This window comes from Phycodurus eques, chromosome 15 (assembly GCF_024500275.1).
Source record: "Phycodurus eques isolate BA_2022a chromosome 15, UOR_Pequ_1.1, whole genome shotgun sequence".
NCBI classification, from domain to species: Eukaryota; Metazoa; Chordata; class Actinopteri; order Syngnathiformes; family Syngnathidae; genus Phycodurus; species Phycodurus eques.
The window spans coordinates 6,401,799-6,421,221 of record NC_084539.1 but is presented as its reverse complement, the minus strand read 5'-3'; the positions used below and the strand labels follow the sequence as shown (position 1 = coordinate 6,421,221).

Below are 19,423 nucleotides of genomic sequence, written 5' to 3'. Positions count from 1 at the left end.
GTAAGCTGTGTAGCCGCTCAGAAAACTGTTTTTGTGGGGGGTAAAAATTAATGTGTGGTGTGGGAAGTATAAAGTATGATTATCATTTATTGCTACATTAACCAAGGTGTGTTTTATTTTATAAGCGATAAGGACCCGGACACCTGTGGCCACTAAAAACAGAAATGCTCACTTATGAGTGTATTTTGTTACGTGGCCAAACTCCTTACTCAATTGACTTGTATATCAAAACATAATTTATCCTTTGCAGCCGCAAAAACAACAGATTTTTTTTCTTATGCGTTATTAATAGCAAAAAATAGTACTGCATTGTATGAAAACATAATCAAAGCGAAATCTTGTAAGATGGGGCACTCATTAGAATGTACCACCGTAATTGAAATAAAACAATCAATATGCGGTTGATTGGTTTCAGCTCATTTACTGTAAGAGAAATACAGAAATACAGCCTTTACAGCACCATTCAGCCATTGCTGTCATACATTGTGTGGAAGTTCGCGAATTCTGGATTAAGAGCCACAAACAAGAAGCGAGTGAAAGTGGAGTCTAGGAATGAAATCTCAATTTGCTGATTTCAATGAGCGCCACGCTTCCGGCAGTCATTCAAAAGATGGATTTCCATTCAAGTAGTAACAAATATTTTTATGTTGACAATTATGTCAAATGTTCAAATACTTTGGACTCCCTGAAAATGGACATACAGCACTCTACCTAAAATAATTGTACAGTCGGCTAATTCCTGAATGTCCCATGAAAAATCCAATTTTTGTCAAAACCCTTAAATTTAGGAGACAAACATAGCACATACAGATTTGAAAGTGGTTTCTTCCCCACTATTCACACGTTATAATCTCTCTCATAATAATCTATGTTAAACAGTAATTTCAATGAGATATGCTGTTGATTTTGAATGCCTATATTTTACTGTAGCACATTGTGTGTATGTTTTCTGCTGCATCAAAACTATCTTGCTTGTATAATGACAACAAGGATCTCTCCAGCTCTTCTACTACATTAAAGCTGAAAGTCTACTTTTTAATAGCATATTGCTTGTCATATTTCCTTCCATTGGGGTGGTCTATAAAAGCAAAATCATCAAAAGTATCTCTGGTGAATACGCACGGTCAGTCAGCTCTCCCTCCCCCACCCACTGCCTCCCCTTCTCTTCCAGGAAGCAGTCTAGATCAGGTTCCTACAGATCAATGGAGATCTAGGTCCGTACCGTTTACGTTATCGTTGCCAGTATTAATGCTCTTTTAATCTGCTCTGGATTACAGCCATCGATCCACATACATCCACCCCCACGCACGGGCCAAACCAAAACTGCTGGTTCACGATCAAACACGCACACATCGCTGCAGAAACCTACTGACTCTCTCACACACACACACACACACACACACACACACACATACAGAATATCTAAATAAAGCAGACCAGAGACAACAAATGTGGCTGTTTGGTGTCAGTATTTTAGCATCATCTGAGCATTGATCCACTACAGATACACATCAGCACATTTACAAGCAGCCGAGGCATCAGACAGACAATAACAATCAAACAGCAATCTATTTTTGACATGATGCTGCTCATTTGATTCATCCATATTCTATATCGCTCGTCCTCACTGGGGTCGCAGCTGAGTTGGAGCCTATCCCAGCTGACACTGGGCGGGAGGCGAGTTACACGCTGGACTGCTCGTCAGCCAATCGTAGGGCACATAGAAACACGACCAGTCACACTCACATTCACACCTATGTATGGGACATTTAGTGTAATTTTTCAATTCGCCAAACATGTTATTATTATTATTCTTTTTTTTAATGTGGGAGGAATCTGGAGTACCCAGAGAAACCCGTGCAAGCACAGGGAGAACATGCATACTCTATACAGGCGGGCCTGAGTTTAAATTCAAACCCTCGACTGCGAACATGCTGCTGACCATATGATTAGTCATCATCAAATATTCTCTACACTCACAGCACTAAATGCTGTTTTGTACGCAGTGTTTTATTTTAGCACGACATGAAATCAGATTTACCAATTTGATCTCATTACTGCACCATTTTGTCCAACACAAGGTCGAATACCAAAAGGCAATGAGTTTTATTTGTCCTTTTATTTCTCTCAGTGCCGTTGGTCTTTCACCATAAAGCATGTCCAGAGACTGACGGCTCTGTGCCGCCTGTCTTTACTCATTATACCTGCAGACAGTTATTTCAGCCACGCTGTGACACCAATACTAATGAACCTGAGGGAAGTAGAGGGTGAGACGAGAAATTTCGGAATGACAGCGCATAGAAAAGACAAATAAAGCTGGAAATCAAGTTTGGTTGGGCAGTCATGTCCAAAGTCATCTGGTTATTTAAACATACTGCATGTGCCTCACACACTGCACATTTCAATACATCACCAAGATTCACAGAAGCAACTGTTTGGGATGTAATATAATCACATGTATTGCTAACATCCATCTTACAGCCCACCAGCTAAATAAGCACGCACTAATGTTATGGATCTCGCTTAATTAGGTCACAGATCTACAGTTATCACGTCAACCCCGGATAACATTTAAATGAATAACATTACATTGTCACAATTCTCATTACTCACTCACGGAATAGTACATTGGACACCAGGCCATTACACCGACATGAGGAGAAAATGAAAACAAAACATAGATTTAGTCTGTACTTTAAAATGATATCAACTTCTATCAAGACTTGTATCTGTGGCAAATTATTCACTCACTCCAGTTTTCATTCAGTCAGAATTGTGTGTTATTTGTGCGCTGGCTCACAACCTACATTTTTGTTCATTTAAAAAGTGTTTGATGGGGTTGAGATCAGGGCTCAAGTTCTTCCACAGCAAACACCTCCAGCTACATCTTTAAAAGAAAAGCGTCCTTCAAATGAACATTTGGGCTAAAAAAAAAAAAAAAGATCTGATTTCTACTTCTGGTGAAGAATTGTGTTCGTGTCCCTCCCTTGTTTCTTTCCCGCAGATGGTTGTGTGAATTCTACAAGTGCTCGGCCTCGATGAGCTCAGAGTACAGATGTCACGTTTGATTTGACTGCTTTAATAAAGCTGCGACAGGACCATTTTCTCCTCTGAACTTGGGCTCCTCTGTTTTGCTGCGAAACACTCGTACCACTCCAACACCTCCGTGGCGCCATAATTGTTGTGGACAGTCTAAATAAAAAAATAAAAAAATCACTACGCAACGCCTGTGATTTTCTCATTGGAAGCCACAAGATTGCAAAGAGTGGGAATGAGCAAGGCTGAAAATTATTACACATGTAGATATTGATGTTCTGAGGTATTATTTTCATGGCTGTATTTTCACCCACTTGTGAAGTATTTGTGGTAAAAGATGAGACGACCACATGACCAGAGCAGCTAGAAATATTGCGGTTCTGTTTTCCTATTACTCAAAAGGTGAAAAACCAACAAGGACCACAAAGCGAAGACGTTCAAAGGCCACTTGCTATGTAGGGGGACAACAGGTCTTCCACTTTACGTGGAGCCGCACGGCAATTTGATCTCTTGTGCTACATCCCACCGTTTGATTGACTGTACTTTTCTCAAGTCAGTACCCTGCTGGACAGACGAAAACCTGTCTTTTCCGAGGCTATTACGAAAGCAGTCAAGGCTGTCATCACAGGTCGGGTGCCAATCAAACTGTGCATCATTCAAGCACCTCGGCCGCCTTTGCTTTATCCAAGGGATAAGAGGAGCTGCAGTGACGACAAAAAAAAAAAAAAAAAAAAAAAAAAAATACAAATAACCTAGTGAAGGTGATGGAAGGCAGTTCTCAAAAGATAATAAACGTCAAGAAAACATCAGTTATCGTCGCCCTAATGCTTGGCTATTGCCATCTTTTTTACACAAGATTCAATTGATTATTAAAGGTTACTTTGTCTTTTTCCATTTAATGAGCAGGATACCGTGGCTGGCGAATTAAACATTGTTCCGTAGTCTTTTATTGTCAACTCATGTCAGTGGACACTAACTCGGGAGAATCATGTGATTTGGCCCTGCCAATCAACAACGAATACTAATGATAATAATGAAAACCTTCTCATATAAGTATACTATAGAGGTATATCATTATTATGCATGTGCTGATTGTGATTACCGATTTGGAAAAACAATTGTAACGTAAAAAATTCATCTTGTAGTGTTGTGCAACAGTATTCTGGGGTTAAAATAAATGTTCTATTAAGGTTTGCCCTATGTTATCTACACCTGGATGGTACAAAAATACTGACATTGGTATAAACAATTACAAGTGTTGTGGCTCCGTCATGTGTATGCAAATATTTATGTACTTCTTCCATTGAAGAGTCAAAAGTACATCGTGTTGGGCTGGTGCTTAGTAAACAAGAAGAGAACATTACAACATTTTCTGTCAAATCATCTCAAACTGACACACTAAGCTCTAACGCCTCCTCCCAGCAGCCTAAAAATCCATTATTATGGATCGATAGCAGACAGTGAATATGCAGGAGGTCCAAAGAAGAGAATCTGAAAACTGAAGCAATCTGTATTCCCACAGTCTGCAACTGTAAGACCAAATACATACACACAAAAACGCAAGCAGAGTAACTGCTGGTAATTGGCGTGCCATAAAGCAGAGTCCAGCTCATTAATAATGAACCATGTCTGCTTGCAGCTGGACACGGAAAATGGAAGATATTTAGAGTCCCATCATTTGGATCTTCAGTGCAATTTCACCCAAATACTAACTACTCTGCTTTTGTCCTTACTACTTATACATATTCATGTGTGGTTTTTTTTTTTCTTTCAAAATTTCTTATGAACATACAGTGTTGGTGTACCAAGCTCAATTTCTCCAGTGACCTAACAGTTGAGTTCATCCTATAGAAGTATTGTGTGATCCATTTTCCTTCATTACTCCCCCCCCCCCCCCCCTTGTCCTCCATAGGTGTTTAATTTGAAATATCCGAAGTTAGTAGCAAAAACATCATCAAATGCATTCCTGTTGAACTGATGGAAGTGTTTCTGTGGGCATATGAGCCCACCTTACACTGATTTGAGCATCATTTTCTTTTCATCCATAATTCACTCGGAGTCACAAGCAGCATCCTCCAACCAAACAATGGGCTTCGCTCTTCCTCCGCCCTTTTGTTCCCTCCCTCCATTTTGCCTGGTTAACCCGGCAGTGAGGTGAAGAAGAAGTGAAGTGAGCAGACCGAGGAGGGTCACGCCGAGATTCCCATCAATAATTCATCGGGCCGCTGCCGCCTCTGCTCTTGTGTTCAATTCCCCTGACAATCACATAATACCTCCCCCCAAAAGAGAGAATGAGAGGGAGAAACAGATTCAAAATAGGTAGGAGGAGGCCACGCGGCAACGCTTGGGATAAATTTCAACGCTGTACCTTTGAGCCATTTCCAACCATAGGAACAACCCCGTAGGCTCTCCTTCAGGAGCATTTTTCAGAGAAATTCATTCATACTTTCAGAGCCCTGAACACTAATGGGTGGGGCTTAACACCAAACTAAATTACAAGACAATGGATTAAGTTTAATTTACAGGTTCTTCTGCTTGTTCTGTCGCTTTGGCAAGCTTGGAGAAATGGCTTCCAATCAAAGCAGCGCTCAAGTTATTGTACAAAACGTCTGAGTCAGATGAATGACTGTCCAAACTGTGGAAATTCCTGGGAACATCAAAAAAACAAAAAAAACAAAAGAGAAATAAATGTGGAGTGTCATATGGTTGTTAGTTAGCAGGCTACGTCCGGGTTCATGATAAATAATGAGCAGTGCCAGTATGGTTCTAGGGGGTGAACACTTCCACTCAATTCCATACCATATCGACAAAAGTAGTGAAAATAAAGTGCAACTTTATCCAGCTCTAAACCAAAATAAATGTTGAAATTGTTTTTGTATCCGTTCTACTTTTCACTGTTTCACTATGTCAAAATGACATAGTCAGCGGTGGCCCAATACTACAGCGTGGTGAAATAAGTAAACCACTGATATGGAACTTTTAGCAATCAGATCAATCTTTTGACCTTAGCTTAGTTGAGTACTGATGAACTTTGGGTTTCAGTATCTTCACCAATGAGGCGACACGATGACTTGAACAAAAACAGAATTAATTTGACGTAGGCCAATAGTAACCGAAGTTTTTGAAGATTCGTTTCGGATAGCAAACAGTAGAGGGCTGACAAAGAATGTGTCTCGCGATAAGACCTCACCTCAGCCGTCTGAACTCACATGTCATTTTAAAATCCGTATGACTCTTTTTTTGAGAGCAATATTCCCAAGAAAGTTGTAAGATGACTGCACTGGTGGACAGTAGTTACACAGCAGTGGGCCACGTCTTATCCCACATTTAAAGGGACTACAATGCATTTATAGAAAACTGTAGAATTATTAGCATTAGTTATTTCAAAACGATTAAGAGAGGCTTAAAAGTGTCTTTCCGTGCAGCTGCTACATTTTCCACAGCTAATATCTGGGTGTTGCAGCTCTAACCTTTGACCCCAGCTCTATGAGCTGGCTCTCGCATTGTTGATCTCGGATTTGCAGCTCCCTGTTGTCCCATAGTCGTTCAAAAAGTCATATTGGTGAAGCGTGAGCGCAATGAAATAACTATTGTAATCCCTGCACGGCCACATACACAATCTTCACAATAACAACCCCAGCTGATGACTTCCTTTTGCAGCATTGAGTCGTAGTGCCCCGATGATAGTTCAAAATGACAATAAAAAACAGCATTTCTTCATCGCTAATTTATTTGCACAGGCGGCCAGCTGGATCTCACTTCGTAACCGGAAACGGAATTATTGTTGTGAAAGGATCATGTGATACGACATGGCATTTTTGAGCGGCCGTTATATCTGCAAGGTTGCAACGCCGTTTGTTTTTTCAATTCAAATTTCGAATTGCCGCAAAACGTGTTGCCGACTACGTGCACAGCCTGGAACACTGCGTGAACGTTCTGTCGCTCCGCTCGCTGTGTGGTGGGCCTTAGGATAGAAATAGTAAGCAAACAGTCGCAAGCTTGCACGCACAAACATTACAAGCATGTAAATTACAGTTGCTGAAAAAAAGGCTCTAAAATCCAAATCTTTGTTTGTCTAAAGACACATTGAGGAGTATGTTAAAAGGGTTATTATAATTATTATTATTATATCTACATTTGTTTACACTATCAGTGAAAAATGTCAACTTGTTGCAATCTATGTTTTACTTTACTCATGGTGTCATTCACCTGACGGCTTTTTGGAGGTTGGGAAATGCCGTTGGGAAAGTACTACTGACAATAACAATCAGTTAATTTGGAGGTACTGTATGATGATGCATTTTTTTTATACTGACATTTATTGGTGGTAAAGCAAGGATTCAAGAGTGACTTGTCGATGTTGAACATAAGCACACCAACCATGTTGCACATGAGAGTAGGATGCTGTTCAGTGTGTGTCTGCATGCTTCCATTTTAACGACACACATCGCATGAAAGCGCCTCGCCCGCCCCCCCCCCCCCCAGTCCTCCCTTCACTCAAGGCATTTCCTGTTAATCTATATAATCAAACAACAGCCGTCAAAATCAAACAACCCCTGCCACAGGGTCAATAGACAGAAATCAAGGAATGAAAGAACAGTGCAATTGCGCAGAGATAATCTCATCTGTCAGGCACTTGAGCACAAACTGCTTATTTGCACCTTTTAAAAACGGGGGCAACGAGTACAGACTCTTACTCAGCTGCCTTTGTTGTCTGTTTTTGGACATAATTCAATATATTCACTCCCAACCGCATGCATTAAAGAGCACATTTTGCAGGAAACTATTCTGTCAAAATCACATTGATTGATCTTTTTTTTTTGTTTTGTTTGTTTTTCCTTAAGCTTGAAAACGTTTTTGATTTAAAGACAAAACTAAAACACAATCATTCATAAAAAAATAGCTCAATAATGATTTCCGCCACAATCCTTAAAACTTCAGGGTGAGTTTGGAATCCTTAATTAGTATATTACTGAATTAAAATGGGTATTTTACATCAACTCGCTTCAAATAGACCGTTATATTTCACAATGTCATTTCAATTTGATAGCACAAGCCACAGTTTACGGAAAAGTAATATTTCTTTGAACGGAAAAAACAGATTGATTTCAAACTTTTTTAATCCTAAAAGAGCCAATTTGTTTGTCAGAGGAAAATGTAAATGGTGCATTTGAGCAAGCCACCGACACATACAAATTACAAATCACTGGAATACACTGAAGCCAAATCTAGAATTAAATCAATGTCATCTACATTTTCAAAATTACATATCATTTTGCATAATTTTAAGCACTACGATACAAAGCAATCTAAATGATGTTTCTGATTCAATGTACAGCCTAAGATAATATAAGATAAATTGGATCTTAAGTACCATACACATTGATGATTTGAAAGACATACTTTTTTTTCATGATTTTAACCAGATCATACCATAACAGAGAATAACTTCATTTGAAAAACAATGCATTTTTATGAGCTTGATGTTTTTAGAGAGTTAGCTTTCAACAAAATTGCTTATCCTAACTACAAATCAAAAAAATATATTTAATTGTAGACACTATAACTACAACGACTTCAAATAAAAAGCTATTTTTCCTAAAGTATGTTTTAATTTCATGATTTGTATGACAAACTTCCTACTTATATACAGTATTTTTGAGCTTTTTCATAACCAACTTTGTTACTGAAAGTATTATATGCTTATGTACAGTAATCCATGATAACTGTACAGTATTTAGACAAATATAGTATTTAGACATTCATTGCTGTGGGTCTGTTTTTTTTTGTTTTCTTTTTTTTTTAATCAGAATTTATTTTTTGCTTTCTTATATTTTCTTTGAAACGTAACGATGTAAAAGATTTTCCACAGTTCTGCAATGTGTGATGAGCTCAAAGAGAAGAATCAAATGAGAACGCACGTCATGCACCCGCCACTTTTTCCCATTACAAAAAGAAACGGGCCTTTTCAAAGAGAAAGACCAAAGGAACCTTGCCTTAACCGAGTGAACGTAAGAAAACTGCTTGCACAGCACAACTAAACCCCAGCAGCACCATTCAAGCCTCCTTTTTGGCGCAATTTACCACCACCATCACATCTCCCCAACAACATCTTGAAAACCCACCTGAACCTTTATGAAAGGCCACCGCCGCTGTCGCTGTCTCCTGCGGACAATGGGGGAGGTCCCTCACTAGAGGGGGCCCCAGACCCACTGAACTGACAACCTCCTCAACCCCTCAAGATTTGTTCAGAATATCTATCTATCTATCTATCTATCTATCTATCTATCTATCTATCTATCTATCTATCTATCTATCTATCTATCTATCTATCTATCTATCTATCTATCTATCTATCTATCTATCTAGTTCTGTAGTGATGGCACTGAACAGAAGTGGGAAGAAATACACCGGTTGCTGTGTGATGTAATAATCACGATTTAGTCTTCTCAATTTCCAAAAAAAGTGACAAATCGCTTGAATTAACTGTTAAAAACGCCAATTGGCTCTATTTTTGTAGGAGCGTGAGGAGAACGGTGTGTTTGGAGGGAAGTCCTCTGACCTGGTCATTCCCCATCGATCACCTTTTTTTGTTGATCAATAAATGGTAAACATAACGCCATGTGATTCCAAATAAATGTAACGACTTCAACTAGATCGCTCTCTTTTCTCTCTGTCAGTGGCGACACTTATTTCAAAATAATATCAGCTAATATCGCGGTAGTATACAAATAAATAAATAAAATGACTTATTTTGTTTTGTTTAGGTATGGCGCAGAGAAGACCTCAAATAAAAAAACAAAAATAAAAAAAAGTTACCTGCCAGTCTGAGAGCCGACATCCTCTGAAACTCGGGCTCCTGCAGCCACTTCCACATCCGCCTGAAGGTCTCCCGGCCAGACTTGAGTTTACTCCAGGGTTTGGGGTTCCTCAGCAGATCCGATAGGGTCCCCTGGGAGCGGCACAGGACCCTCTGGGCGAAGATCGCCTGAGGAATGCTGTACCTCTTCAGCTCGGCCGTGATCCTCTGCGCCACCTCCTTGGTGTTGATCTCCTCCAGCTGCCCCGAACTGTTCCCCCCCTGCGTCCCCGAGGAGGAGGAGGGCGGTCGTTCCCTGGTGGAGGCCAACACGGGCCCGTGCGATGGAGAATGGAGGTGGGGGTGGGGGTGGGGGTGGGGGTGGGGGTGATGGCCCGCCGACGGCACGGGATGTCCCGGGTGGTGCATTCCGTTCAGGTGCGGCATCATCCCGCCGGCCGGGCCGGCGAGACCTCGGTGCTGGTGGTGGTCCGCTCTGGAGAGCATGGAGGCGGTGGGGTCGAAGTTGAGCATCTTGTCGTGGCCTCCGTGCGTGGCGGTGCCGTAGTTGTGGAGACCCTGCTGGGTGTTGTGGAGGGAGCCCAGACCGTTACCCAGCACCGGGGATAGACTCTGACCCATCCCGGACATGGGATCCTTGTGGTAGGGATTGTAAAGGTTGTTCATGCCCGGTAGCCCGCGCTCGTCCCGCATTAGGGTGAAGCTCCCGCTGACGTTCCCGGAAAGCCGCTGGTGATGGTGGTGGTGGTGGTGGTGGTGGTGGAACTTGTCGGACACGGTGGAGATGGGCGGCAGCGGCTGCAGCGGGGTTAAGGTGGTGTAGGTGCCGCTCATCCCCATCCCGGGGGAGGACGTGTCGCAGGGCACGCTCATGGCGTGGTGCAGCGGGAGCTGGGACAGGTCCGGACGGTAGTCCCCGCCGCCGCCGCCGCCGCCGCCGCCGCCGTCCAGTATGCTGGCCATACCGGACACCATGGCCGAGCGGGATGACGCGGCAGCGGCGGCCAGGTCTTGGTGTATCCGCAGGGCAGCCGCTGCCGAAGAGCTCCCGCGGCCGTGGTGAGGGCTGTGGCCGCTCATCAGCTCCACATCAGGGGCCGCGGAGCTCACCGCCACCCCGCCGTGCAGGCTGCCGATGCCGTCCATTGTCATGTCCGAATTCATGGCGTAAGCGTCCAGGTCCTTGGCCAGGCATCGATAGGCGTTAGTGTAGGCGGTCTTCATTCATCTGTCGTCAGTCCATCAGATCGAGCGGAAATCTTTCTCCCTCTTCTCCCCCCTGATGCACCGGGATGGGTCAGTGGCCGAATCCCCCTTGTCCCTTCACTTCCTCGGTTGTTTCCCCGTCCTCCGATGGCCTCTCCACTTCGCTCTCTTTGTGTAGGTGCGCATCCAAATGCTGTTGATGTCGATCATACGGGCCTGTGCGGTGGCTCCCCCATGTCCGGCCCTCTCCTCCTCCTGCGCTGCTCTGCTCCTCAGACGGGAGCTGTCCACGGTCCCCTAGTGGACCGCTCAACCCAACCTGCTGCCAAAGGGAGGAGGGCTGCGAAAGGGCGAATGGGGCGGAACCCTTTCCTGACTGATCGGTGGCTCAACCAGTCACGGTGCGTCCTAGGACAGAGTGGGCGGGGCATGCAGTATCCTATCTCATAGCAAACTCTAAACAGCGATGCTTCTCCAGCTTCAGCCTTTTAATATTACAGATGAAATATGTAGAAACTGTTGCATTGTATTTTGGAATGTACGCCTCCATTTTAACACTTACTCACATTTTTTTTTAAACTTCTATTATATGCTTATTTGCGAAACATATCTGTAGTCCACCATAAAACTTTTCAATGTAATGCTATTGCTTTTAGCCCAGCTAACCTTCAATGTTAAAATAACTGCTGTACACTCATTGGGTACAACTGAACAATCAAACACAAGGACTGTATAAAATCCTGCCTTATAAAGATAATAATACTCAGTCATCGATGGTTGCATTCAAACATGGGCGTTTCTAATATTTGAATTTGGCCCTCATCAATTAGCTTAATAAAGTCACGTCAAAAGTAAAAACAGCTCTCAACGCTATTGTTGATTTCATTTTTTTTTATTATTGAAGCTTTATTCATTTAACCTTTACTTAATCCGTGTCAGGCAATTGAGAACAGATTCAGCATTATAAAACAAGGCAAAATTAAAGCAAATACAAATAAAGACATATACAACAAACTGTATGATTTGATGTAGACAAACTGTACACAAAACAAAATAGAAAAACATATACACAATGTAATAATAATAATAATAGTAATAATAATACAATCATAAATAACCAGACCAAATCTTCTCCCATCAAAATACACCATAGCGCCTTTCACCCAACCCTTAAAGGACCTATAGCGTGCAGATGGCTTATAGTTCACAAACAAGTTCCCTGTATGTATTTTTTTTGCTCAATAAAACAAAACTGGCAGTCATTTCCAATAGTATCAATCTGTTTTTGAGGAATCAGTGAATAACAAATAGAGCTGGGAACGCCCCTTTTGCATGGCCAAAGTCTATGACCCCGCCCCCCATGTCTTGGTGTGACGTCAGAGGCAGCGCTAGAGCCCAAATTCGCTGCATGGGACAAAGGAATTTACTATACTATAAAGTGGCAGTATTTACTCATATTTGGTATATCATGGGTGGAATCTGCCCCACCTAAAAAATAAGGATATTTTAAAAAAGTAAAAAATTTTAAAAAAAGTGTCGGCGTCATCGGGGGTTACATGCACGGGCCACGCTCCCTCAAATGAGTTACAATATATCTCCCCAAACTGTTTTTTTCAAAGGTCTTAGAGCATAAGTGATTCAATAAATAAAACAATGAGACGATAAAGCCATGTGTTAGGCAGAAAAAAAACAATATCTGCAGCACTTACCTAATGCAGCTGCCTACCTTCTGCATCGAATCATTCCAGTAGTCAATTTGAACAAAACAGGCCCACCTACTCAAAATAGAAAACCTCGCTATTTTCACTCGTTACTGTTAAAAAGAACAAAAACAACAACATCGAAACTTTCAATATCGGCGACAATAACACTGCAGAAGACATACTAGTTCAATAAGGACGTGCTCGCGTTCCGCCATTGATGTCAGCAGGCTCACGCGCGATTTGGACCTTAATGCGGGCAGGCCAAAATCTGTCAGAAAATCAAATATGTCATCAGAAAACAAGCCTAAAATTACTACTGAGTATATTTTGGGGGAATTTTTTTTTACAGCATTGTTTCTAAGTCCATAACTATGGAATAAGTGCTCATGTTCACAGCTTTAGGGAGATCCTTTAATTGCTTGTAGAGAGATGAGTGTCTCCTTCGACCAGTATTATAGATTGAGGGACATTTCATGTCACTCAAAGTCACCTTGCAAAATGTGGGTTAAAAAAGTAATACACATAAATACCTTGCTCACGGTGTCAGTCAAAACTGAGCATTATTGTCTTTGTAAATGCAAACATTTTGAAACGGCTCTTTCTCTGTCTCAGTGTGCAGGCCTAAGCCTGTTGGTGTACAGTAGCTATATGGGAAATTGTACTGGATACTCCATTAAAAATCAACCAAAAGGAAGAGTTTGTCATAAAACTAGGAAGTGAAGTCGTGGAATTTCAGTACATGCATGTACAAGATAGTGACAGTATCGCTCTCTCTTTCTCTCTCACACACACACACACACACATACACACACACACACACACAAACTATAATATGCAAGGTTTTTTTTTTGTAATAGGGTGAGGGTGGTGTTTGTCTCGGCTGTTGCTGCAGCTGCCAGAGAATAATTTGCCCACAGGGATCATTAAAATTTGATCTCATCTTAGCTCTTACCTCATCATCCTCTCCCTCTGAGTGTTAAGATAAAAGGTGGCAGGAAGTCGCAAGTGATAAAACCAGCCTAGAACTGATATTCCTCAAAAGCTGTTGCATTGCATCTGTGCTTCCTCATGCAATAACATACGCTCAAAGCACAAATGGCTAAATACAATCCAAGTTGTCATGTTTGAATACCCAGTAAAAGCGCTCTGTAAAATAAGTGTATAATTATTGCTATAAACATTTCTGGGGCTGAATGCTGCATTGCAACAGACAGTGTCGTATTTGAAAGTATGGTAATTTGAGGAATGTATGTACTGTCATGTAAACTTAATCCCGAACGAATAAAATTGTGTCAATCATGTAAAACGACTTTAAACCATGGAATAAAAGTTGGAAATTAATTTAAGTGATATCCCTAAATAAGGAAAGGGAACGTTATTGTAAAAGGAAAATAAGAAGGGGGGTTGGCGAGTACGTAGGTTAAAAAAAAAAAAAAAAAGGTCATGACATCTGTGGAGTTTTTTTTTTTTTTCTGAATGAAGGTGAGTACTTTCAGTCAGATGTTTTGAGCAGTTAACACATTCACAGCGTTAAGTGCAAACTGCTGCCGCGTGTAAATGGTGAGCATGGGGATGTTATTGACAGTCTCGGGGTGGATAGATGAGTGTGGGACCTGCAATGAAAGAGCATTATGGCCTGTAGCCTGTTTACTGCACAATTCATTACACTTCCAAGGACAAATGAGAGCAAAATGACTCTGTGTCCCCAGCTCCCCCTCCATCAGCCCTCAGCTAAGGATAGCAGAATACATTTATTACTGTCATTGTAAATGATCAAAAGTGGTTTATCTTACCATGCACAATAATATCTTACCATATTAAACTTTCTGTTCAGAAAATGTCCAAGATTGTGACCAATTTCAATGAAAAATACTTAGAAATACTTGTGCATTTCAGCGAATACTGCACGCGCCTCTTGTTCAGCCCAGTTGTATTTTGTGTTTTGATAAATTGAGTCCTTAGTTAGCTCATTTTAACTAGAACTGGGGGGGCTCTTCTTAACTTTGCAAGATATGACTTCACGATAATACTTAATCTGAAAAAAAAATTCCTCTGGCTAAACTTGAAACACATTGAAACCCCGATAACACACCCCCAAAGATATTTGACCAATCAGTATCCTTTGACGAGATGCAGAGGACACACCTTTTCAGTTTCGATAGCAAAACAAAAACAAACAAACAATGGCTGCCCCCAATGAAAATGGCATGGAGGTTGCCTTAACATATCAGGAAGGGACAGCGTTTGTTAATATATATATATATATATATATATATATATATATATATATATTTATTTTATATATATATATATATATATTTTATATATATATAAAATCAGAGAGGGCAGCACGGTGGATGACTGGTTAGAGCGTCAGCCTCACAGTTCTGAGGTGCAGGGTTCAATCCCCATCCCCAGTTTTCTCCGGGCACTCCGGTTTCCTCCCACATCCCAAAAACATGCATTAATTGGAGACTCTAAATTGCCCGTAGGCATGACTGAGAGTGCGAATGGTTGTTTGTTTGTATGTGCCCTGCGATTGGCTGGCAACCAGTTCAGGGTGTAACGCTCCTCCTGCCCGATGACAGCTGGGATAGGCTCCAGCACGCCCGCGACCCTAGTGAGGAGAAGCGGCTCAGAAAATGGATGGATGGATAATCAGAGAGAAAATAATGGTCAGTAAAGCTTTTCATGATGGAAACCATTGTTTCACTCTACCCCTGACTGGTTTGAGCAAGAGACACTGGCCATTTGTCAAACTAGTGACACATTGTCTCATCGTCTCTCTCTGGATATAACCTGTAAGAAATTTGATTGACAGACCGTTTGTCCGATCGTCACCGATTTTTTATTTTTTATTTTTTTTTATGAAGCCTTACCTTGTCCAAACAGTTTCTTTTGGCTATTTCAAAGATGGATTTGTGAAACTCTTTTGAGAACCAATCCATCTGGCGTGTGAGATTAAGACACCCCCCAATCGAAAGCTTTCCATGCAAAGCATCGACCAAAAAGTTTAACAGATGATCAAAGCAAATTACTAAAAGTAATCCCAAATAGTCTATCATGTTAATGTGGAAAATAACAAATAATATGATGATAACTTGCTGTGGCTCAAGAACGAGCAACTTGATCAACAGTTTGAAAATAGGCTAACATTCACTGTAACGATGCAATTACACTGCTGATCTCTGAAACGACACTCTCGATACACTGACAACAAATTATTTAATAGAATGTATCTAATCGGGTGTGAACCTTGTCTATAATCTCCACCAATTTTTGTTGCTCTTTCAGTGCATTTCCCTGGAAATTGTCATTCTATAAAATTACCTCCATAAAAGATACTGGGCTTGGGTGATCCAAAGGATGATGAGGGACTTAAAAAAGGCAAGATGGAGGAGGAGCTGGGTGGGTAGTTGGGCAGATGTTGCTTTGTTTAAAGACTGTTTTGTAATTAAGGGCAGAGGAACAGAAGCCTGACCCATTTTCTTCTTTTGATCAGCTGTCAGAGGGACAGGCAGGGGGTCCACTGAGGGACAACCTGTCTGTCTATTTCCTCTTCCAAAGTTCTGTCTCTCTTTCAGACCAACGATGGGAGCCAATGTTACACGTGGATTCAAACGTGTCGTTCATCAGGAAAAAAGGAGTAATATAAAGATGGTGAAGAAGTGGGGGGAAGGGGAAGCTAAATATGATAAAGAGCAGGCACGTGCACACATAGAGCCCAAATGGTGCTCAAGCAACCCACGCTGCCTGCACCAAAGTCAGGCGAGTGTCCCACTACACCATCAGTGACTCAGATATAAACCCATATACATATATTACTGTTTTTTTCTTAATTTTATGAATAATTTCGACGATGGGTGCTGTTTTTTTTGGCTAGAGCACCCGCCCCCCAAAATACTGTATCTGTGCACGTGCCTAATAAAGAGGATGATAGAGGATTAAAAAGTGGGCAGCTATTGAAGAGGAAGAAGATAGGATCTATGTAGGTAAAAGGCATCAGCAGATATACTGTAAGCCAAAAGCTGAAAAGAACAAAGAGGGTGGAGGTACAGTATGATGTAGTGGGAAAATGTAAGGTGGGCGGGGGCTTTGTGGAAGGCCCAGGGACAAGGAGCTGAGGAGGAGCAGATGTCGGGGGAGGAAGAAGAGGCGGCGAAGGAAGTGGCAGAGATTGGTAACAATATGGCGGCAGAAACAAAACTGCTCATGCCACTTCGAAGCGATCACTACAGATGTCGCTCCCTACAAAATTCAGTGTCTTAAATATAGGCCATGCCGAAACTGGTTGGACGCGTTCTTCTCATCAATCACAGTGCTTGCCAGTAGTGATCGCTCACAAAGGCAAGATATAGTGTTTGGATCACTGCGTATTTGTTGGTTTGTTCCCAGGGTTATGCCCCAAGTAAACCCACAACCAACTTTCGGTAGAACTTAGCGGAGGCGTGGCGCATACAAGTCATCGCTTGAACAAGAAACTAGCCTACCAATTAAAAACTTGACAACCAACCAAACGCACGATCATTCATAAGTTCTATTTGATTCCACAAAAAATTGAAAACGAAACAAGAGAAAATAGTGCATTTGTTGTTGTTGTTTTTAAACAGTATTTCGTGGGAAATTGTTCAATCATATGTCAATTACACGGCATGAATCGTTTTTTAAAATCTCCACGAGTGTGTAAAACAGCAAAACGACCTGTTCTGTTGGAATAGACAAATATGGCAGACATACAGATACTGATAAATACAGTTTCGGAAAAAAATTACATTTTATCACAAAAACAATGGTATTATTTTGGGGCTTGGCTATATGTAGAAAATAATAACAATTAAAACAAATATTTCATCTATCCAAAAATGTGTTTTCTACTTGCTAATTCTACTCAATCCTCATGCCAACATGCTGTTTGTAATAAGTCTCGATGCACGTATATAAAAGTATGTACAGAGGCAAGGAGGGCGTCGGTGGAAGTAAATCATGTGACTTGTCACAGAGAGAGAACATCAAGTTCAGAAAGGTCACCTCGAAACAAATGGACTGTGTTCGAGCACGGCATGTTTCTTTCCTGCCCAATGTAGTCGCAGACACTTGGTTCGGAAAGTTCTCTGGTTTGATTGATTTTCTTTTTTAGAGTGAGGAAAGAAACTGTTTTCAAAATTTCAACATATTTTTCAACCAAAGGATGACAACAGAAGGTCTATATGAAGATACATAAGATAGGCTACGCAGATGGAACGGGATGTCCGTCCCAAATAGTGATGACAGACGCCCTAAACAGCGGGGTCTTGCCGAGAAACGGTGCGGGATTTCGAAGAATGTCCGTGAAATGGGGCGTTCCCTTTCCCGGGTTTTCGCAATTGTAATTTGTTTCGTCTTTTGTAAAAGTGTTTCTGCTTTTGTTAACGTGTTTTCTGAATTGTAAAAGGGTTTCACAATTTGTTCGATTGTTTTGCACTTCCGGGCCACTGTCGGTTATCCCACTTGTTACAACAATATACAAAATGTCTCCGTAGCACAAAAAACAAAACCTCTCATAGTACATTTAAGAACTTGTTTTTTGAATTATCAGTCTATTATCCTTTTTTATGCCACTAGAATCAGTTATTACTTTTCCATGATTGACTTTTCTTTGTTGGTGGGCTGTGGGAACTCGCATGGCCTTACTATAGTGAGACGTGTGTGGTGTTAAAGTTAGCAAATATGGTCCACGGTAACTGCAGGCTGCTCAGAGAGGAGTTCATTAGATATGGAAGTCAATGTTTGGTCACTTTGTTGCTACTTGCAGACACAAAGGCAGATTAGCTGGCTGACTGTTGAGATAATCAATAGCCTGTTTATTTACACTCTGTTTGGAGTCATGTTGCTCAACCACAGAGAGGGAAAAGAACAAAAAAAAAAACATATCAGTGAAATGTTGCGATTTACAATTAGTTTGACTTAATTACGCCTTTTAAATAATAACCACTTGAATTAACCTGCAGCTAACCCAAGCTACGACTATTGCCGTGACTAGTACGTTTTCCAAAATAGAGACAGAGGTCACGTGCGTCCTGGTGAGTTGTGTTCGATGCGGCTCAGCACGAGTGGCATATTGTAAAATGTGAATAAAGCTGCCGGGTTGATGGGACATTTTACCCTCCTGGCCTGTCCTCTCTCTCGTTCTGTCTCCGTGTCGCTCCGTCCCGGGCCATCTGCTGTGTACTGAGTAGCAGTATTGATCTGCAGCTTTGTGCTGGAGACCACATGCTAATCTAAAGCGTTAGTGACAAACACCGCTTTGCCTCGCATCTGTCCCACTGACTCTCTCTCTCTCTCTCTCTCTCTCTCTCTCCCTCTTTTCTCCCCATATAACCAGTGTCATCCTCCCTCCCCGAATCTCTACCTCTCATTCATTCTCTCCTTCAATGACCGAGTATTTTTTAGGGTTTGGGGAGCCATCTGTCCGCCTGTAAACTCATCTTTCTCCTCCTCCTGCAGTGTTTGGTTGGGTGCTGCACGGTGAGTCCCGTTCCATGTGTTCTGTGTTTGACGGCAGCCATTTTCAGTCTTGGCCTAATGAGGCCGGAGGGCCAGAGGTGCCCAAAAATGAGAAGTAGTTCCTGCAGCTCAGTGTAAATGTATTTACACATACGCACAGAATGGAGCTGTAATT

The 19,423-nt window shown here is 41.6% G+C and overlaps 1 protein-coding gene across 1 annotated transcript in view; it reads right to left on the bottom strand.

Annotated features, from left to right (window-relative positions):
• Positions 1-11,317, bottom strand: part of onecut2 (one cut homeobox 2) — a 35,476-nt gene extending 24,159 nt beyond the window's left edge. Inside the window, exon 1 of the mRNA XM_061698787.1 lies at positions 9,856-11,317. Coding sequence (XP_061554771.1) covers positions 9,856-11,080 — 1,225 coding nt within the window. The 5' untranslated portion in view covers positions 11,081-11,317. The remainder of the gene's footprint in view (positions 1-9,855) is intronic.
• Positions 11,318-19,423: the final 8,106 nt, after the last annotated feature.